Here is a 23,338-nt window from a genome sequence, read left to right on the forward strand (position 1 = left end):
TGCAAACCTAAAACTATATGCCTAGTGTAAATGGGGTTTCAAGGAATCGATTTAAATTAAAAACATTAATATTACAAAAAGGAGTAACAAAATAACATCTTATTTTATTTATAAGTCATTATTATTGACAAATTCTTAAAAAGCCATATACTGTCTATACTCATGCGGCCACAAAAAATAAATAGTGACAATAATATGACTTCTGTGTTTATGTAGCAATGCTTAAAACTCGTTTTCCACTTAGCGAATTTATTCCAGTGACAAATGTCAGGTTAAATTCAAAAACCTAAAACAAATATATGTTAAGACGGTTGTTCACAATAACAAGAGTGGTAATAGTTTCAAAACGTGCCGGTTCATTTTTTGAAGAACTAAATGAAATATTTGCAAGTAATCCATCAGTTAGGCCAGTGGCAGAATGCTCTTATAAAAATAGATATAAAGTTGTTGATAAGGAAGATGTTGATAACAAAGAAACAGGAGAAGATCCTCACAGTCGCGACCATGACCACATGGCCAAAAAAATACAGAAGAAAGTCAAAAAATCCAAATATAGATTTACAAAAGGAACGCGACTTTAGATACAGAATAAAATCACTATTATGTGAAGTGTAAAGTTCAAGCAAATCACTTGTTCAAGTCTTTTCCATTCTAGTAGCTAACTAATAGAGAATTGATAATGATTATGAATTCAACGACAATGTTATGAACGCCCAGCAACAAGTGACGTTGTGGTACGAAATTTCAGGAAAATCCTGTTTCCTCCGGGTAAACTTTAACTTATATCTACGGACTACGGGATAGCTATCTACTCCATTATCCATGCTTTGTGCAACGCGTTTTTATCCAATGGATAACTATCCACTGGATAGCAGCTTTATGCCATAGACTTATCCGTTGGATAAGCTATCCATGCATCTTTCGAACAGATAACCGGCCCCAGAAAATTATATTATTCACATCAGGTTCGATGTTCCATCTCTTATCGCCAGCAACGTAATTTCCTAGTGTATCATAAACACGCTCATCAAAATTTGATCATAATTTCTATCAGAATCGCCAAATCTCAGTTGAGAAACAGGCAGCGTGTACTTGTCTGTCAGGTATCCACTGTTTTCACGTTCATACTGCTTCATACTGCTTCATACTTAGTTCACATTCGTCTGGAGAGGAACTCTAGTTCTTATTCATTTAAAGCCATACCGAATTAGCGATAACAAGACTATCAGTATTGTAATAAGTATAAACAACTCTATAACATTGTAATAAACAGACTACAATATGACAGCCATGTTGGAATTAAAGCGGAAGATTTGGGCACGCTACAGGAGCCTATAACATGCTTCCCTTTTTAAATAAAAACAACAAAAAATGTCAAGAGCTCGATATAAAATGTGCATCAATGTCCGTGTGCGTGGACCTTCCGATGCAAAATGTTTTATAGCACCGGATAATTTTTCTCTACAGACTGTAAAATATGTATATTAGTCTGAACAACGGGCAGGGCATTGGATTACACGACGTCTGCGGGTTATTGTAATGGTAAAAGATAGGTATGGGGTGGGTTAGTGAGTAGGGGAGGGTGGATTTAAATCACTGGTCGACAATTTTGCTAGTGGAGTGTGTGTTTCTGTATGGTTGTCGGTATTGTGTACTCGGGACTAGATGACAAATGTTTCCCCAAGATTGTGTCTTATTCTATTTGTTTTAAAGGCCAATAAGAAGACCTAATGGGTTTTTTATTTCCGTGAAGAGATGCCATCGCTTTTTGTAAAACAAGCATTTGCAAAGAATTATAGTTTTCTTTCTGATTTATGCGCTAAACAAGAAGGCAAGGTGCAGTGGTCCAACAATACTGCCTAATATCCGAGCTCGTTCAAACAATCAAAGACCAGAACCTTCAGTAAAAATCTTTGTAATAACTAATTACTCCGGCGTCAGCGACGGAGTTGAAAATTCGCCCCGGTTTTGTTTTGTTGTTTTTTGTTGTTGTTTTTTTTTTTTTTTTTTTTTTTTTATTTTTCGTCGTCGCAAGTCTGAAATGGCGGGAAACATTCTAGTAATTAAAGTGTGTATGTGACTGTATTTATCTACGTCCCAGTCTTATCTCCTAAGAGTTGTGGTGCACAGCTTTGGCTAATTTTCCGATGCGCGATTCGATTTCGCTCGCATGATACGGCAATTCCTCCAAGAGGAACAAATAAACCGTTCTTTTCATGCTGTTCGATTTAGTTTAGATTGAATTGGGGTAAGAATATATTTAATACATGTAGATTCCGGTCCTATTTTTATTGCTGCGAGCGAAGCGAGGAGCATTCTATTCTGTATGCGTATACGATCTCGCTGTTTTGGTATGTATGTAGTGTGTGACGTCATGATAAATCTCATGATGTGTGGCGTCATGATAAATATTATAAACCTATTTTAGATATGTTTCATATAATTTAGATATGTGTCACATTATGTTATGAAAAAATTAAATAAAAATCTATATGTACATTTCGCAGCACTTCACTTTCTATTAGAAATTTCTAGTAATATCGCTGCTATTTCGCCGTTTAACAAGATAATGTGGTCGTGTATGGGCGCGTTGACACGTCGCGTAGTTTGCACAGGATCGAAGATTTAATATAACTATATAACTGCGAATTCCAAAGGCGAATGTATCATTACATTTTTGAACAGTTGAACTTCTATACTGCGATGTGCTTCTGAATTTCGCGATCGAACATTTAGGTTCGCAAGGCATCTAAATGCGAATATGTATGCGAAACAATACGCGAACTGTATTGTTTATAATCTTCTTGTATGATTGCATGGCGACTTTAGTAATTATAATAACTTAATACTTAACTATACTTAATACTTAACTATACTTAATACTTTACTTAATACTTATACTTAATACTTAACTTCTTGCACTGATGAAGGTCCGGGTTAACGGACCGAAAGCTTTGCAGTATTTAATACTTACGTGGTGTACCTACAAGTTATTATAATTTGTATTGTTTATGTTCAGAAGCTCTATATTAAAGACTGGCTCGTGCGCCGGAGTTAACGCCAGAACGGCGTCTTGTTAAAATTATAATTACGAGTGGAAGTCAAGTTCTTCTTATAATGTGACATCCTGAGAGAAAATGTTCTATGTTATAGTAAAGCATGCTGATTCACCATTAATGAATAGTCTTGTTTATTACATGTCTAGTTTTGTGAATATTGATAACTAAATTCAGTCAGATGATTATATTATAGCAATCACATCAGGTTTGATGTTCCATCTGTTACTCCCAGCAACGTAATTTTCCCAGTGTATGATAACCAAGCTCGTTAAAATATCTTACGTTATCATAACCAGCATCGCCAAATCGCAACTCAGTAACAGGCAGCGTGTTCTTATCTGTCAGGTATCCACTGTCTTCACGCCACACCGCGTCATTATTTTCACAATTACATATTTTACCACCTGCACAGCTGTTGGTCATTCCACATGAACACTTTCCACTGTCGACTGCCGCTCCACCCCAGTAATTCATCTTTGAACCTTGACGCGATACCCACCATCCATGTGCCATCAACACGCTACCAAAACATTCATATTTTATAAACTGCTCACAATTCTTCGACTGGTTGATAATCGCGACAATCTGCTCCATGGTAATGTTATATTTAATATTTCTGCTGTAAGAACCTCGAGAATTATATCCATTAACCAATGTTCTTGATTCGCTGTGATGTCCAATCTCTGTCACACCAACACCATTCTTTGATGTCATGTTGCAATAAACTTCAACTGAGAAGTTAAGTACATCAGGTTTTATAAAATACATCCCACTACCAGCTGAAGGGTATTTCTTTCGTAAAATGGAGCAAGATTTGTTGACGTGATTCGAAATTCCTGTAAATCAAGATAAAGGTCTTTGTTACTGCTGCAATGCGTTTGAAGAAAATCTTGACTAATGTATATATATCGAGTATGAAAAAATGTTTCATCTTTAACTGGACGATTTTCGTTTTTAAACCATTCACAGCCATGTAGGCGTATTCTGTGGCCGATTATCGTTCAGTTTCGTTGCCCCCCTTCGGGCACTACTTGAAAACACGATAGAAAATTAGGATAAATTATAGAAAGTCTAAATTCACTTGTTTTCACCTTCACAAACCTGCAGTTTTCGAGCATTTCATCTTCGAAAAATCAGTACATCTTCGAAAAATACTACACAATTCTTTTAATCTGGGAAAATCTGGAGCGTGTTCTCCCTCCCATGCTGCAGCAACGCTTTTACAGGTTAAAAGCCAACGCTTCTCTTTCTTCTTAGAATTGAATTGTGGTAATTCTTTTATTGCTGATCTTTCTTTCTTTGACCCGAAAAGAAAACACATAACAAATTGGCAGACAACAAAGTCTGGAATTTTGCAAATAAGAAAAGAACGCATTATCCTACAACCTTACTACCCCATACACTGATGCTACTCTCCTTTATAATAAACTAACTTGCTATAGTTAAAACTATATAATACAGAAACAACATACTGCGTATCTTAAATCAATTTCAACCAAATAAAATTGTGGGAGAATTACAAGAGCCTTATGATTTCAAAACACAAATGAAACGTTGAACTCAACCCTTTTAATCGGACAGCTAATACCACAACTCATCATCGACGTCATCTCCGAAATCCAGAATAGATCCTGATCCTTCAAGTTCATCATCGTCATCAGATTGAGCCAGGCCATAACTGCTATTATTCTCATTACCATCTTCAACCACTGCATTCTGGCAATCACCACACAAACATAGGTCGGTGCATTTTAAGTCAGCCTTTTTGCAGGAATAACGACGCATGGTCGAGCATCCAGTCTTGCACTTGCACTCAACACACTCAATTTAAGGTCGCGGAGCGGGTGGGCGTGTCATCCAAGTTATCTCTAGCTCTTCATCGTCAAACGTCCAGCCATTGCCAACCGGTGATGGAAGATCAATTTCTGCACTTAAACACTGATACTATGATGCTGCTTGATTGCTAATGCCATTACCGGTAAAAGCATGAAAGCCTGGTAAACAAGGAGCAACATCTACGCCCAAGAATTTCGAGATAATTGCTACAAATACGCAACGACGTCCATCTCCCGTGCCAGTCAAAAGAAAATCTCTTTTTGCATCTGTTGTTGCATGGTAATCGCAGGTATAAGAACATCTGTATCAGAGATTTTGATAACAACTTTATCGTACGTTGCTGCTGCGTGGTTAGCATGTAGAATTAAACGAGTGTCTGCTTTTTCGTGGTTGCTATGAAGCGAAGACACCTCATTACTTGTAACACTATCGTTCGGGGAATCACCGGGATATAAAACATAGCATCTTTCTTTAGCAGTTACGTACATAGTTGAAATGGAAAACCACCGGGAGGAGTCCCATCACCTCCAGTGTTCACATAAAAAATATATGAGGGATTCCTTGTTTTCACCGGATCTTAAACACTTTTTCCACTATTTTGGAACACTCTGATCTTTTCCGAAGATGTGAACTTTCTGGACTCCTTTTTCACTTTTCAGCTCTTCGTTGTCTCTCTGCATCATCGCCAAATGTTTTGCATTTTCCTTTCATCGACTGAATAACATTGACTTCTGGATTTCCTGATTCAGGTTCCAATACTTCAGCAAGTTTAGACTGGGCCAACTTGGCAGTTTTCACAAGTCCTCTCACGTTTTCATAAGGAAAATGTTTGAAATTTGTTCTCTTTCAACTTCGTAAAGATGTCTGGGTCTTCGCTCAAAAAATTCGTTTTTTTAGTGGATTGATGATAATAAGATAAAGGCGTTGGTAATTAACTTTGTAAAAAAACTGAGATGTTGTAAATAGTTTTGTTGAAAACGTGTGTATTATAAAAGTAGTTAATATAAAACAAAGGTTAAGCAGGAAAGGAATTGTGTAGTAATTATTTCATATAACTTGACTGAAACAAAACGCCCGTGGACGATTTTGATGCGTGTAAGCAAAATTGTCTAAGTCTTCTCTGACTAATTTAGTTTAGAAAAACTATGAAAATTTGTGAAAAACCTCGTAAAACTCCACTCAAAGCTTCCTTGTTGAAACCTGCTTGCGCAGCAAAAATGCAGGAAACTTCATTTAAATCCCGGTATAAAACTGCTGAATCTGCAATATATGTCGTATATTACACCAAGTATCCAATACATTTCCTGAATCAAAATGGCGTCGGTGTATTGCAAAACATGCAAATTTACTGATTTTTCGAAGATGAAATGCTCGAAAACTGCAGGTTTGTGAAGGTGAAAACAAGTGAATTTAGACTTTCTATAATTTATCCTAATTTTCTATCGTGTTTTCAAGTAGTGCCCGAAGGGGGGCAACGAAAATCGTTTTCTAAGCGACTTTTCGTGCCAGAGAATACGGCCTAATGTATTCAACAAAGAAAAATTCACATTTTTTATTCTATATACATTTTATTTTCGGTTAGCAATATCGACATGGCAATGCGAATAACCAGGGCCGTTTCTAGAAGCTTATTGCAAGGGGGGCGGGGTATTAATATATTCGTCCTATGCCCGACTGATTTCTTTCGTAGTTTGTTGTTTCTACGGTATATAAACATGAATATATGAATATACACCCCCAATTAAATGGGCTAGCTACGGTCCTGTATACAACCATATCGTGGGACATAATTAACATTTTAGTTCTACGTCTACACTCTCGTGGTAAAATCACGGAACAAAAATATACAAAGGACGTATTAGAGTAAAATCGTGTTTATACCTGTACGTGTTTGTTACAAAAATCAAATGAATATATATCCCTATACATTATGCTACGTGACATATTATTATCCATATGTTGTTCATTTATAAATCATATTGATTTTTTATTTTTGCATTTATTTTAAAGCTATCATGATAGCTAAACACAAAGGGAAATGAAATAGGGACGAACTCGTCGAGTTAAGCAACGAGTTAAACAGCATGCATGGTTTGGTCGAAAATGTTAAAATTTCTCAAACATAAAAAGTCTTGCGTGCGTGAGACTTTGCTCCAGCTATTTGAATACGTATACCTGTCCGTTCGGATAAACTTGTCTGTTTTGTAAGCGTGTCTTTTCATTATTTCATGCGTAAACAAAAATTATCGTACCTTTGGAGGGATTTTGTAGCGACTTTGGGGCACGTGTTGTAAATGGTTTCGAAGGTATCTATGTAAAAAAGAGAACTATGCCGTATTTACTCGTGACAATCTGATATTTCTCGGGATTATTAGTTCTCAGAAAGCACTTGGTACGTCTAGTTCGAAATAACAGAAATTTTAGGAAAAATAAATTTCGTTTTAGTCAAACCTTTTTGATCAAATAAAGATGTTTGAACTCGGGGTTTCTCGTACTTTCATCATCGTCAAATGTGCCAGTGTCTTGCAGGGTCTTGTTGTTGAGCTCACATCGACCTTTACCGATTCCAGAGGTTTTGTAATTAACCGACACACATGATCCATGAGCAACACAATGCATACTGCATTCTAGCTCGGTTTCAGTGTGTTTTGTTTCGATGACATGATTCGCCAAGTATTTGCCATCAATTTTGCGAAAGAAAGCTTGGGTGACTGAGCATTCACCCGGCTGGAGTATTCTTGAGATGAAAACTAAAGCACAAATGCTTAGTAAGACAGCCATTATGCAACTGTTTGCAGAATCTTAATTACACCTGTTTTAAAGTACTCTTGGTGTCGTGAAGCGCGGGCTTTCACTGTTTTTCTTTTATTGAGGCCGCAGTGCTTCTCTGTTTATAAAACATGACTTATTTAGTATTGTGACTATTGCCCGCGTTTATATAGCCTAGCAACGCTGAGTAAAGTGTGTCAATTTACGTCGAAAAAGCCCTAATAGATAGAAATTTTTCAATTTCCCTTCGAATTTTGTTGCTCTTAATTAATTTTGTGCTGTTCAATGTTAAAGTAAATTAAGTGGAAATATATTGAAATATATGAATAATTATTAGTACTTAAATTTTCAATATTTTAAAAATTGCAATATTTGAAATTCATGAGGGTTAGAAAAGTGTTATGCCTCAAAAAGGTTGCATAGATCTAAGATGTGAATACTTCGGACCCAGTTCACATATACCCAACCTCATTCCCGGGGCTTTATTAAAAGTGCGGAGCGAAGTATTTTACAAAGGCTCTGGAAACGAACCTGTGAGAAATAATAATGACTTTAAAGAAATTTTGCAACAAATATTATAATCAGTCTGCCTTGCGACGACTCGTCTCGCCCGAATAAATTATACTTTAATGGCAAACGGACTTAAGTAAAAGGGATCGTGTGATATAACACGGATAATGTACATGCACATTAATTCGATTCGTATTCAATCAGTAAATCGGTCATATTACTTTATAAACGTTCTCAACATTGTTTTTTTCTTTTTTACCATTTTTAACTACAAAATTGGCGTCGGAAAATCCTTAGATAACTTAATTAAAATTTTAAACGCATTATTCAGTGTTTGTTGCTTGAAATGTTTGCTCAAATTGGCCGGGAACACTTGTAGTTTATTAATTTTTTGGCAAGAATCTTAGCTGTGTATTATTGCTAAACGTGCATTTATTTGAGAAGTTGTAATTAGTCGGACGTCAAAGCCGCCAGGGTTCAATTTTCATATAATCATTTATCTTCCTTTGTGCTGTGAAATATCAAGCCCCATTTCACAAGGTACCGAAAAAATGGCCTGGTACGGATAAAATTTTAGACTGCCAAATAGTCAAATTTCAACCGTACCAATTTTATCCGTTCATACTGTGTTCAATTTTAGTTTTGGTAAATGGTTCCAAATTTCATCCATTGCAAACCTAAAACTATGCCTAGTGTAAATGGGGTTTCGAGGAATCGATTTAAATTAAAAACATTAATATAACAAAAAGGAGTAACAAAATAATATCTTATTTTATTTATAAATTATATTGACAAATTCTCAAAAAGCCATATACTGTCTACACTCACGCGGCCCCAAAAAAAAAATAGTGACAATATATGACTACGATATTAACAGTACTGTCTGTGTGATGTAAAGTAGCAATGCTTAAAACCCGTTTTCCACTTAGCAAATTCATTCCCGCCAACTGATAGGTAGGGAGCGATCCTAGTTTTTCGCGGCGAATTACTTCGCAAATCAAGCACATCACCAAATTTCAGAATTCGCGTCGCCCGAATAAATTATACGCCTAATGAAAAACCGACTTAAGTAAAATATCGCAAAAATAACTTAATTAAAATTTTGGACGCATTATTCAGTGTTTGGTCCTGGAAATGTTTTCAAATATCAAAGTCGATTTAAAATGGAAATATATTGAATCAGCTTGCACTGTCGACTGCTGCTAAGCTATTATAACAAATTCCCACAAATATTGGACTTGTTGATATTTTATTTATTCTAAAAGACGTGAAAATTTTAGACTGTATTTTTAACTATGTTTTGAAAAGTCAACCATGCTTTTGAGAATGATTGATTAATTTTTCAAAAATCAAATTTAATATCATGGATGCAACAAGATAACATAAATAGAACTACTGGTTCATTCCAAGCAAGCTTAAGACCAATCAGCCAATATATATGTAGACAAAGATCATTAAAATTTCAACTACGAGTCTACGACTGCATGCTGAAGTGTATAATATTCCATGTTATATTAAAGCAACTTGTTTATTACATGCATAGCCATATATAGTTGGATGAATATTTATAATCAAATTTAGTCAGGATCCGGTTGTTCGAAAGGTGCATGGGTAAGTCGCTATCCAACGGATAAGTTTTATCCAGCGGGTGATTTGCGTTGTACAAAGCTTGGATAACTTTATCCCACAGATAAAAAAACTCTATAAATAAGGTCGCAACTGTGGCTGAAAAGAAAGGGGAAACAGCAACAAAAAACAACCAAGATACACAGCAGAAGTATATTGAAAAAAAATACATTTGGAAGGAAATCTCTGAATCAGCATGGTTATCCTTATTCCAGGGACAAATGTCAGGTTGAATTCAAAAACCTAAAACAAATATATGTCAAGACGGTTGTTTACAACAACAAGAATGGTGATAGTTTCAAAACGTGTCGGTTCATTTTTTGAAGAACTAAATGAAATATTTGCAAGTAATTTCATCAGTTCACCCAGTGGCAGAATGCTCTAATAGAAATGGGTATAAAGTTGTTAAAAAGGAAGATGTTGATGTTTGGAAGATGTTTGCTCAATTCCCCCTTTTTTTGTTCACTTTAACGACATATTTTAAGACTGCATGTAACCTGTAATGTTTGAATCAATGAGAACCGTTGGGCAATATGAGAAGAAGAAATTATTTATACTCACTCCTGAAAACTAGCAAACCAGAGAAAAAAGTAACCAAAAGAGTCGTTCAAATTTTCAAATAATTGTGAAAACCCATTTATCCCCCAGGCCCAGACAACTGGCCATTAATATGTTTATATTTTTTCGTGTTGTCTTATTTGTATAGTCACGCACGTTGGGACCTTGAGTGCCTTGCCATGCATGTAACACCATTTATAATTCGTATATATAACGACTGTGTGAATACGATCATTATTTATTAAATTTTTAATAATTCACGAGTAATTTAACCAATAATAACATGTGAGTATTCAGCTACAAGATGAGGTTTAAATATTCTGATTAAACACCGTTCTACGCAAGATTTTAACTGCATAATTATGCCATTAACTAAATTAAGTTGATGCAAATCATTAGTGTTTGCTCACAAGTGCATGTTCATGCATTGCATTGTAGACGATCGCCATACACAACTTTATACTGATTTTTTTATAATAAAGCATGCAGTTCTAGGTTTATTGAATAAAGACTTGTTTTTGTTTGTCTGGTGTAAAAAATTGAAGATATTAAAAGTTAGATTAATCAAGTCAGAAGATCATATTAATTTCATCATCAGGTTTACTTGATGTTCCATTTCTTATCCCCAGCAACGTAATTTTCCCAGTGTATGATAACCGAGCTCATCTCTCCCTTTATATGTACGTGTTGTATCGCCAAATCTCAGTTCAGTAACAGGAAGTGTATTCTTGTCTGTCAGATATCCACTGTCTTCACGCCATACTTGATCATTCTTGTCACAATTACACTTTCCTTCACCTGCACAGCTGTTGTTCATTCCACATGAACACTTTCCACTGTCGACTGCCGCTCCACCCCAGTAATTCATCTTTGAACCCCGACGTGATACCCACCAACCATAGGAATTTTTGAACAACCCACTATTAAAACATTCATATTTAATAAATTGCTCACAATTATTGGACTGGTTGATAATCGCGACAATCTGCTCCATGGAAATGTTATATTTAATCTTTCCCTTGTAAGACCCTGCCTTTTCATACCCATCTACAAGTGTTCTTGATTCATTATCATGTCCAATCTCTGTCACACCAACACCATTCTTTGACGTCATGTTGCAATATACTTCAAATGGATAGTTCACTCCTTGTGGTTTTATGGAATACATTCCACTACCAGCTGAAGGATATTTCTTCCGTAAAATGGAGCAAGATTTGTTGACATGATGCGAAATTCCTGTAAATCAAGATAAAGGTCTATGTTACTACTGAAATGTGTTTGAAGATAGTCTTGACAAATTTATATAATTATTGGGAATAAAAAATGTCTTGTTTACGCCACTGTTTCATTATCAATTTTTCTTGCAACTTGCAATGCAATTATAATTCGGGGATGTTAATTAGTGTGCTTTTGAAATGTTGATATGCTTTTGCTAAGAAAAAGTTAACAGATCGTAAGAAGTGTTCATATTTGGCAATTTTAGATGCCTTAGCAGTAGAACTGCATTCCAAGTTACCAGGAAAGTTGCATAGTGCAACAAGGCCTTTAATGTGGAAGATTTTTCTTTCAACCGTTTGACAACCATATGTTTAGCAAAAGAACGATTAACCTTTCTGTTTTCGGTTGCCAATAATATTATAACTGTCATGGTTAGGAAATTAGGACATAATAAACCTTTTCAGCTTGTTTGCAAAATGAAATTAACCCATTTCAAAACAAATGGTCTGAAATGGTAAAGTTTTATTGCCTATTCTATGTTCACAACATCTGAAATGGGTATAATTTTCATGCAAACTGAAACGGTCTATTAACAATCAGCTTCCGCCGAAATTTGCATACGGCGTCAAACTTTTATCCTTTTCAGTTTATTGTAAACTGTATAATAGCATATACTAAAACGCTAAAATAGAACTATTAGCAGTTCCGTTATAATATGTCTCGATTTCAAGACAAGTTACTCCAAATGTTTTGAGGTAGATTTTCAAGATTTTTTCTCAGCATTCTTCCTGCATATCCAAGCCTACGTCTTAGCCATTTATCACATTGAATACCACACAAAATTTTTGTAGAATAAAATAAAAACCAAAAATACAGAGTTTAAAAAACCCAAACTAGCGAAACTAGCAGGAACATCGATATACCTTGATTTATAAAATGGGTAAATTGTAAATACTCTATACTTAGGACGCCTTCAAATGAGGCATTTCCACGGATTCTCGATGACATAAAAGCAGCAACAACGTGATAACTTTTTTATAGGTTTTGTGAAACTGCAATGTCAGCTAGACATCGGAGGTTCTTGTATGAATATTTCAAAGTCCTGGCAGCATAATTAATTTCTGTCTTGGCCTGTTTCTGGCAAAATAATTGACAAGCGACGTCGAGCTACCGCGACGTAGATTGTAAACTCCCTAATTTACGATTCACGACGCGGCCAGTTCAACGACGCGCTTGAAAAACAACGAAACTACACATGCGAGACAATAAGAATGCATAACTTGTATTCCCATAACAGCGTTGTCATTCTTAAGACGCCTTCAAATGAGGCATTTTCACGGCCTCTCGATGACAAGAAAGCAGCTGCAACGTGATAGCTTAAATTAAACTTAACAAGACGCCGGCTCGGCGTTTACCTTGGGTCGGTGCATAAATATAGGGTTTGTTTGGAAACTTTAGTGTGGTATAAACCATGGTTTAAAAGACTATTAAACTATTTGCAATGCTAAAGCCCGCCGCACACGTGAGCTATTAGCTGAGCTGAAGACCACGCGTGGCTGTCAGCTCAGCAAGTTACTCTCGTGTGCGGATAGTTTTTCGTGAGGAATTCGCCTGAAGAGGCAAGTTTCTCACGTGTGCGGATGGTTTTCGGGCTGAGCTAACTGCCTCGCGAGGTTGTTAGCTCAGCTGATAACTCTCGTGTGCGGCGGGCTTAAAGCTCCGTGACTGCATGATTCATTCTGCCACATGAAAATTGACCATTCCAATGTAATTGTTTACGAATCAGGGTCCCTGACCATCAAATGCCTTTGGCTTTTCTTCTACAACCGACAAAATGAATTGAAGCAATTGTGCTTGCGAAGCTATAATCCAATGGTGAATAGCTAAGTATTTGAATGTAGAGTATTAAAATATCGAAACCTGTCTAAATAGACAGGATTAGTGAAAGGTTTCTATTACACAAAACCCACTCGCATATATTAGCTCCTCATGTGTTGGCCAAAACAAGGAGTAACGACGAGGGCGAACCCCAAGAAAAATGATCAAATGGAAAACATTGGTCCTTCGACGGCGAACAAGAAATCAAAATTTGCTATGCTGTGGATTGTAGCCTTACCCTGTAATGAAGCTTATATATTCAGAACGCTTTGCCTAATTAAAAGAATCCCGAGCCACACCACAAATTAAACCACTGACTAATGATGATTTGAGATATTTTTACAAACTAACACACACAACTAATTATGCTTGTGAAATTTTATGATGAAGTGACTTGCAAATTTAACGTTTCATACGGATTAAATATTATTATTTAAGTATGGAGTAACAGTTGGTTTATCTAACACGCAAAGTCGAATCTATCAACGAATCTAAATTATTAAATATCATAATTTCCACACAATTCTGTCATTTTCATGTGTTAATTTACACTCAAAATAAAATTCGATGGTAAATCAATTTTCAGTTTAATTTCTTGGAGATCCATTAAGGCAAATTCAATTTCATCTGTCTTCGCATGAATAGACAAGCCAGCTTTGTTAAGCAAAACGGTAAAACGGTGTTTTGATTATGACGTAACCTTCGGGAAACTCCGTAAATGTCGTGCGATTCGAAGATTGAAGAGTAAGAAGTTGCAGTAATTTATGCGCCGTGGCCGCGAGGGAGACTGCTGCCTAGAACCCCACCAAAAAAAAAATAATAAAAAAAAAAACAAAGCCGAATTTATGACCTTGTGTCTACCGACCCAAGGTAAATAGCAGCTAGACATCGGTGGTTCTTAGCACAATTGAAACATATGTGTAATTATCCCGGAGTCCTTGCACCATAATTAATTTCACGTAAATTGTTCTTAGCAAAATAATTGACTAGCGACGTCGAGCTAACCGCGTCGTAGATCTCAAGGCGTTTCTCCATTAACGTCTGCTTCTCCTGCGCGGGCGAAGCGGCTTTTGAAATTCTGTCCATGCGACCGTGACCGGCCTGAAAAACAAAGCGCGCTTCGCCCGCGCGGGCGGAGCGGAGGTAATGGAGAACCGCCTTTAAACTCCCAAGGGTCGACACATACCGAATTTTGAGTTTTCAGAAGCATATAAATTAAATTCTGGGATCAAAGTTTTGGAATCTATATGGACGCCAGGGCAGTCAAAATGTATTATGATTTCTATTTAATCTACAAGAAAATTTTGATAAGTTAGAATTTTTTTGCTTTTGGGAAATAAAAAACGTTGAAAAGTCGCGCCGCGTTTCCTGCCAATTAATTCGCATCAATTCGTGGGCCTTAATTAATGTCGACGAATGACGCAGGATTTACGCTCTCAGTCATGCTGGGGCCTGGGTGTACCTAAGAAATTTTAGTTGAATAACCACACTCTCATGTTTAATAATATACGGAACAAAACGATGTGTACGTGTAAAATTAGAGACCTTTAGTTTGACGTTTACGACAAACCCTCTTACGGCAAACAGAAAAATTCATTTCGAATTTTCAAAACAAATGCTAGGTTTCTGAGGCCGAGAAAATTGGTGCATTTTCAAACTGAGTAACTACTGAGACAAATTGTGGCCAAGAAGGTGCCAAATATCTAATTGTAAATGTTATTTGAACTAACGCGTTTGCTGTTCGCGGTTTGTCATATTGGTTAATTAAGCTAAAAGTCTCTGTTATAGTATAGTCTATGTTTACACGTACCTGTACATTTTTTTGACAAAGTTATTATTAGACATCAATTATACTTATCCCATATATGGACAATATGCCATGCTACGTGACTTATTATTCATATGCCGTTCGAAAATTACATTTTATACTTTATTATATTTTATTCTTCATCAGAACTGAGGAGTTTTATACGTGAGACTTTTGTGTTTTGCTGCATACTAAGATATAGTGTTTGGCGTTTGTCGTCAACTTTGTCATCGACATGCAAACGAGGCTCGACAAAAATATGTCAAAACAAAATTTGTACAACAGCAAGAAATTTGAGTTGAACGGCTATACTCTCGTGTTAAAATCACGGAGCAAAAATATACAAAGGATGTATACGTATATATAATTGTATACTTTTGCCGACTTTTGTGACAAAATCAAATGAATTACTATCTTTACATCAAGCTATACGAGACATATTATTTATTTATATAATTATATTGACGTTTCTATTTTTGAATTTTAATCATGAAAGCTAAACGCAAAGTGAAATGAAATAAGAACGAAATCGTCGTCGAGTAAGGCCAGCAGTTAAACAGCTTGGTTTGTTCGAATATGTTATAAAACATGAAAAGTCCGGCATGCATGAAACTTTGCTCTAGCTCTTTGACTACGTATGCCTATCCGTTCGGATGAACTCGATTATTTCACACGTAAACAAAAGATTTCGTACCTTTGGAGGGCTTTTGTGACGAATGTGGCTTACATGTTGGAATTGGTTTCGTAGATATCTATGCAAAAAAGACAACCAATGTCGTAAACAATCGTGCCATTCCTATATTTTTCAGGATTATTCGTTCGCAGCAAACACTTGCTGGTCTGGGGCCGGCTGAACGAAAGGCGGATAACGCTATCCACCGGAAAGTGTTTTTTTTTTAATCGCTCTAAAACTGCTCGTTGTTTTTTTCGCATAATCTAGATTAAATTGTAATATTCTTATGTTGGGAAAACTCTTTCATAACTGTCGGCTCCAAATCTGTAATTTCATTGCTTTTCAGGCATGTTTAAGACAGTTGAAAAATCGCTTGCCGCCTTTCGTACAACCGGCCCCTGGTTCGAAATAACAGATATTTCAGAAAAATAAATTTCTTTGTCGTCTAACCTCTTTGATTATATGAAGATGTTTGAACTCGGGGTTTCTCGTACTTTCATCATCGTCTGATGTGTCTTGAAGGGTCTTGCTGTTGAGCTCACATCGACCTTTACCGATTCCAGATGTTTTGTAGTTAACCGACACACATGATTTATGAACAATGCAATGCATACTGCATTCTAACTCGGTTTCAGCGTGTTTTGTTTCGATGACATGATTTGCCAAATACTTGCCAGCATTTGCTTTGAACAGACCTTGCTTGGTACCAGTTAAGCATTCGCTTGGCTCTATTATTTTTGAAAGGAAAAATAACGCCCAAATACTCACCGTGACAGCCATTGTGAGACCAACTACATACGCATATCTTCAACCTAAAGTTATATTTTGCGACTGTTAAAAAAACGCTTAATTTTTATTTCTTGGCTTAATTCTTTAATTTCATTGGATAAGCTGGAGCTTAATCTACGCAACGATTGGGCATTTGATGGGACTTATCCCTTAACCAATGCACTCCCACGCAATTCTTTAGCGAGTTAATAATTCTGTTCATTAATATTTCTTAAATACTTTTATACAGGTATAATGGTATAACGCTTATGACATTTTGATTTATAGAGAGAATGCTGTAATGTAATTTTGAGAAATCATATAAACGAAATAAATTTGAAGACTTGTATAGGCTTAAATATATAAGAAATCTGTGAAAATAAGAAATTCAGTTGCCAAATGTTTCACTCTATGAGAACCGTCAGGCATGCAATGAGAGGAATAAATTATTGATACTCGCTGCTGAAAACTCGCAGCTAGAAGAGGGTCAAATTTTCGAATATGAAAATTTATTTATCTTCCTGTCAGTTTGGAATTTGTATGTTATTTTTATTTTCATCGTGTTATCTATCTATATATAGTTATGCGTGTATTGATCTTGAGTTCCTTGCAATGCATGCACCCCCTTAACTCGTCTATAGGCTATAACGATTGTGTGCTGTGTGAATCAGTTAATTATTGATTAAATCATTAATAATTAATCAGTAATATTCTGTGGCGGCAAACTTCGATATGTATAACCAGTTTATCGGCTGAGAAAGTCATTCATATCCTCTGCGGTAGCGCTAGAAAAGGACTCTCGGTGTTAGATAGTCAGCACCCCCTCACATATATATCGAGTGTTTTTCAGGAAACATCGGTATATAGTATTCTCTTCCTCAGTAGATATTTAAGCTACTTTTTTGTCGAAAAAAAATCTTATCTTCATTTTCTCAAATATGTCACGAAAATGTCATGCCAGAGTGCATAAAATGTGACGTTTAACACAATATGCCGGAAGAAGTCCTAATATATCGACAATAATTTAGCGTAACTGCTATTAATATGTGTAATAAACACCATTTAATAATACAGTAGTCAGTTGATAATATATATGTTACTAGGAACCCCATGCAGCTTTTGTGATAATCCATTTTATCTCCAAGTCAATTTGCAATTATATATCTGCAGTATACTTGTGCGTGTTGAGACTTGACTTGTTGCCATGCAACCTTCTCTATTTATATAACTCGTCTATAAAGTCTGCATGAATGCGATCATTATGTGCTCTATTTCGCCAATTGTAGTATTTTAAGCTTTCATATTTGGGTTTGATTAAACGTGTTTAGTAAAATACTGCAGTAAGCAGAGTGCATGAAATATATTTAATTTCCCTTGACGGTATCGCTTTGTGTAAGTGCAGAATCTTTGAGATATAGTTGATATTCTAGAATATAAAGAGATCTACTACAATCTAATTTGCTGTTGAGAAAATGTCTAAAGAACGTCTGAACCTTCGTAGTTGTTGGTCAGGAGGGCAAATTATTTTTGTATCATATACAAATCAATATTTATATTTCCGCCAGCTGCTACATGCAGCCAGTTAGATGGAAATGCTAGGATTCCGGCAGCTGCTGATTTGTAAAAAATTAAATTATTTTATAGCATAAGCAGTGGTGTAGCCAGCCTGACGACTTTGTCCCGCTATGTAAATTTCGAGTTATTATAATAATTAATTTCCTTAGAAATTTATTTGTTTTCACAGTCAACACCAAAATATTAGCATAGCGGGACAAATCGTCAGGCTGGCTACGCTACTGAGCATAAGCCATACTGCGCAAACAAAGACTAGAACGAGTCGTATTATGCTGTCTTCCAAACCAAAAATTTGGAAGCAGAATCAACGGGGCCGAATGGGAACCGCTCAAATGTTAAAATCAGCAAAGCTACAAGTTTAGTTTCTTCAGTTTTTATTCAAGTCACTAACTCCACTCTACTTGTTAAAGTGATCATTATATATTCGTCAACTATAGTGCATTACTGCTCATTGCGCATATAGTGGCGATGATCCGTTTGGTAACCACGTACAACCCTAACCTCTCTTCGTGCATAATGTAATTATTGCTATATAGGTGTTGTGTATTATAAATGTGATTGGTTCATTCGTAATCACATTACTTTAAATAAAGGCAGTGTTTCCCGGCAGGAAAACAAGTGAAAAATTGTTGCCCGCTTCTTGTCATAACAAAGTAAAGTGGGTTGTGTGACATGTATGTTTTTGTTCCGATATAACAAAACACTTAATGTACATGCACTACTTCGTGATATAGTGAGTTCTGTCTGTCCTCGAGTCTCAATGTTTCCCTTGACTTCGTCTCGGGAAACATAACTAATTTTGTGTTCCCAATTTTCCTTATTTTGTTTTTGGTTTCATTGTACGAGATATATTTGAAGACTTGACATGCATGCAGTCCTAAAAATATATAACCTATGAAAATGAGAGACTTAGCTGCCAAAAATTTTATTCTGTGACAACCTTCGGGCAATGAAAGGAAGGAATTATTGATACTCAGTCCTGAAAACTCGCGCAACCAGAAAAAAATCAAAACAAAAAAGTCGTTCAAATTTTCGAATATGAAAACCCGTTTATCTCGCAGTAAACTTGCCATTTATATTTTATTATTTGCATGCATAGTTACGCGTGTTTGGCGGAGACCTTGAGTTTTTTGCCAGGTGTGCAACTCCCTATAACTCTCTATCTTATCTATAACGATTGTGCATGTGGATAGGATCATTATTTATTAAATCATTATTCATCCATGAGTAATTTAACCAATATAACAAGTAAGCATTCAGCCACAAGATGAGGTTTAAATACCCAGATTAAACACAGTTCTACGGAAGATCTTAACTCCAACAGTTTTAACTAAACAAGACGCCTGTTCTGGCGTTAACTCCGGCGTGCCGTGCACGTGCCAGTCTTCAATATAAAGCTTCTGAACATAAACAATACAGTTCATATTCATTTAGATGCCTTGCGAACCTAAATGTTGTTCGATCGCGAAATTCAGAAGCACATCGTACTTTAAAAAGTATAGAAGTTCAATTGTTCAAAAATGTAAATAAACAGCATGATACGTTCGCTTTGTCTTACACTTTGCCTTTGGAATTCTCGCTTATATAGTTATATTAAATCTTCAATCCTGTGCAAACAACGACGAGTCAAAGCGCCCATACACGACCACATCATCTTGTTAAACGGCGAAATAGCAGCGATATTACTAAAATAGGACCAGAATCTACATGTATTAAATATATTCTTACCCTGATTCAATCTAAACTTAATCTAAAAGCATGAAAAGAACGGTTTATTTGTTCCTCTTGGAGGAATTGCCGTATCATGCGAGCGAAATCGCGCATCGGAAAATTAGCCAAAGCTGTGCACCACAACTCTTGGGAGACAAGACTGGGACATAGATAAATCCAATCACATACACATTTCAAATACTAGTATATTTCGCGCCATTTCAGACTTGCGACGACGAGTAATTAAGATAATTGATGAAAATCACTAGTGTTTTCTTACTACCACCATCTTGTTTTCGACAAATTGTCTCTATGTTCGTGCATTGCATTGTGGACGATTGTCATACACAATTAAAGCCTTTATCAGCCTTTGAAGTCTATACTGATTATATTATAATAAGCATGCAGTTCTACGTTTATTAATCGAGACTGTTTTGTTATAATGTGTCTTGTTTGAAAAATTGAAGATAATAAAAGCGTTAGATTAATGAAGTCAGATTATCATATCAATCACATCAGGTTTATTTGATGTTCCATCTCCTATCCCCAGCAACGTAATTTTCCCAATGTATGATAACCACTCTCCTCTTTACCGTAATATATGCCAGTATCGCCGAATCTCAGCTCAGTAACAGGTAGCGTGTTCTTGTCTGTCAGGTATCCACTGTCTTCACGCCATACTAGATAATTCTTGTTGCAATTGCACTTTTCTCCACCTGCACAGCCGTTGGTCATTCCACATGAACAGTTTCCACTGTCGACTGCCGCTCCACCCCAGTAATTCATCTTTGAACCTTGACGTGATACCCACCAACCATAATATTCACCAGCATCGTTGAACCTAAAAACGCTGCTACCGTAACATTCATATTTGATAAACTGCTCACAATTCCTGGACTCGTTGATGATGGCAACAATCTTTTCTATGGAAATGTCATATTTCGTTCGATTGTAAGAGCCTGCAGCTTCATATCCTTTCACAAGTGTTCTTGATTCACTGTCATGTCCAACCTCTGTCACACAAACACCATTCTTTGAAGTCATGTCACAAAATACTTGAACCGTGAGATCGAGTCCTTGAGGCTTTATGGAATACATTCCACTATCAGCCGAAGGATGCTTCGTTCGTAAAATCGTGCAAGAATTGTTGACATTTTTCGGCAAACCTGTAAATTAAGACAAAGATCTTGTTGCTTCTTGAACGTGCTTGAAAAACAACAAGAATACGGTGGGAGAAGATGTTATTACCAAAAATTAGTGAAAAAATAGCTGTTGCTTGTGCTCTAATTTGCCTTTCTTCCCATCGTTTGAGCACTGTTTTCCGACCTCTAGATTAATAGAGCAGCTGTATAAAAACGGGTTGGTTACATTGGGTATTTCTGCAATCTGCCTATTTCTTCAATCTGCCTGCCAATTTCCGCCTGTTTTAAAATAATTATATTGTCATGTTCGCTCAACAAACTTATAAAATCGCTCACATTTATCAGAACATTCGATTCGGATAGATAAAGCAGTGACGTGTAACATACCAGGAAAATGTTGTTCTTTCGTATTCCTGATATGAATTTCCCTGTACAGTCCGGAGTTTTTCTGCAGTCGGTTTGAAATCTATCATCAGTCTCGACAAGCAGTTCAACCATACGAAGCCTATATACATGCACACTTGAACATAATCAGTTACAGTTGGCGGAACGTAGAAGCACCCAAAGTAAGTAATTCGATCATCGAAACGTCTTGTCTAGTGATGCAGAGGTCTGCAAACAGTGGGCATAGTCCAGGGCAACGGCAATTTTAGGTTTTGAACTTTTACTTATTGAATTTCACTTACATTAATAGATGAATAAAGAATAATGATCATTTTTAGAGAAAAGAATCCATATAAAAAAGGAGCTCAAAATCATTACAAAACGGTCAATAAGGAAAAATAGCACCGAGCTCATTTACATGTTTAATGTTTTTCCAGTTGCGTAGCCAGCCTGACAATTTAGTCATCCTATACTAATATTTTGATGTTCCATGACTGTGAAGACAACGAATTTTTAAAAAAATGAATAACGATAATAGCATAAAATTTGCATAGCTGGCTACGCCAATGTGTATTTCATCCTAAAGTGCACGACGAGAAAGTAACATTAAAAATCGACCGCACGATATTTTGAGATGAAATCTGCCTTAATCTGGCAATTAAAACTTCGTAGTCCATGAACAATCTTTCCTTACCGCATAATTATATCGTGTAACAGTTAATGCCGAGGCTATCAACAACATAAATAAGACTGAATTGTGGGAAGTTGCTGAATTCTCTTAGATTAACAATTTGTTGTCTTTCTGCATGCATGACATTATTCTAAATACATTGTACTGTATCTTAACTTTTAGCGTTTTTTGGAAATTGTCAAAAACGTGGAAAACAGATTTGTACAGAATTTAATAGAGAAATCTATGAAACATGTGGACGAATATTCCTTTTTCCTAATAGACCTTTTGTATTATAGACTACTGACTATAGGCCACAGCTGAAAAGAGCGTATCAAAATTAGTAAAAATGCAATGTTTGGTCGCGAAATGTCGTAAAATGTGGAAATTATAGCCTTGCAAAATTTGCAAATTTGTATACTTTTGTTTAACACACGGAAATTGTCATCACATTCGGGCCCCAAATGGTAATAATTTCCGTGCGTTGAACCAAAGTATACAAATTTGCAAACTTTACGTGGTTATTATTTTTTACGACATTTATCAACCAAACTTTGCGTTTTTACTAATTTTGTTTTGCTCTTTTCAGCTGTGGTGATTTGATTCGATTGTCTTGCATAGATCTTGCAAAAAATAGTCTATAATGCAAAAGGTCTTTATTAACTGTTTGGTTATGGTTATTGAACATCTTAAAATGCAGTTGAAAAGGAACTTTATTCTTAATTCATCTATTAATGTGACTGAAATTTAATAAATGTTCATGAATTTCTTTCGCCTTTATGAATACTCCTAGGAAATTATCGTTGTATAACGAACGACGTTATTCAATGTTTGCACTGCAAAAGGTGTACAAACGATGGAGTCACGTTTTTCATTTTTTTTAATTTAACAGTTTTCAGAACCGTATTTTCGATATTTCATGCGTGAACCGTAAATTGTCATACCTGTAGAAAGATTTGTATGGCGTGTAGGAATTTGTCTCTATATGAGAAGAAAATGCTACATGTTGCTCATTCAAATTCTATTTCTCTGATAACAATTATAATTAAATCTCTCTTTAAGAAAATTACACATCTTAACACATTGAAATGTGGGTAAACATTGAATATGGATAAAGTTTTCAGAACTGCTGAGTTCATAAACGTTTATATCTTT

At 35.9% G+C, this 23,338-nt stretch overlaps 2 protein-coding genes across 2 annotated transcripts; both read right to left on the reverse strand.

The window, feature by feature from the left end:
- Positions 1 to 3,281: 3,281 nt before the first annotated feature.
- On the reverse strand, positions 3,282 to 3,782 carry LOC114525587 (neurexin-4-like). Its single transcript, XM_028546972.1, has one exon. It carries the CDS (start codon positions 3,771 to 3,773, stop codon positions 3,282 to 3,284), a length of 492 nt encoding a protein of 163 aa, XP_028402773.1. The 5' UTR covers positions 3,774 to 3,782.
- Positions 3,783 to 10,977: 7,195 nt separating this feature from the next.
- On the reverse strand, positions 10,978 to 11,487 carry LOC114525767 (neurexin-4-like). The gene has a single exon (XM_028547188.1). It carries the CDS (start codon positions 11,470 to 11,472, stop codon positions 10,978 to 10,980), a length of 495 nt encoding a protein of 164 aa, XP_028402989.1. The 5' UTR covers positions 11,473 to 11,487.
- Positions 11,488 to 23,338: the final 11,851 nt, after the last annotated feature.

This window comes from Dendronephthya gigantea, unplaced genomic scaffold (assembly GCF_004324835.1).
Source record: "Dendronephthya gigantea isolate DGI-Jeju-01 unplaced genomic scaffold, DenGig_1.0 000035F, whole genome shotgun sequence".
Taxonomy (NCBI): Eukaryota; Metazoa; Cnidaria; class Anthozoa; order Malacalcyonacea; family Nephtheidae; genus Dendronephthya; species Dendronephthya gigantea.

What these genes read in the sequence shown, in the direction of transcription:
- LOC114525587 (XM_028546972.1), bottom strand. Translation starts at nt 3,773, where the DNA reads ATGACATCAAAGAATGGTGTTGGTGTGACAGAGATTGGACATCACAGC.
- LOC114525767 (XM_028547188.1), bottom strand. Translation starts at nt 11,472, where the DNA reads ATGACGTCAAAGAATGGTGTTGGTGTGACAGAGATTGGACATGATAAT.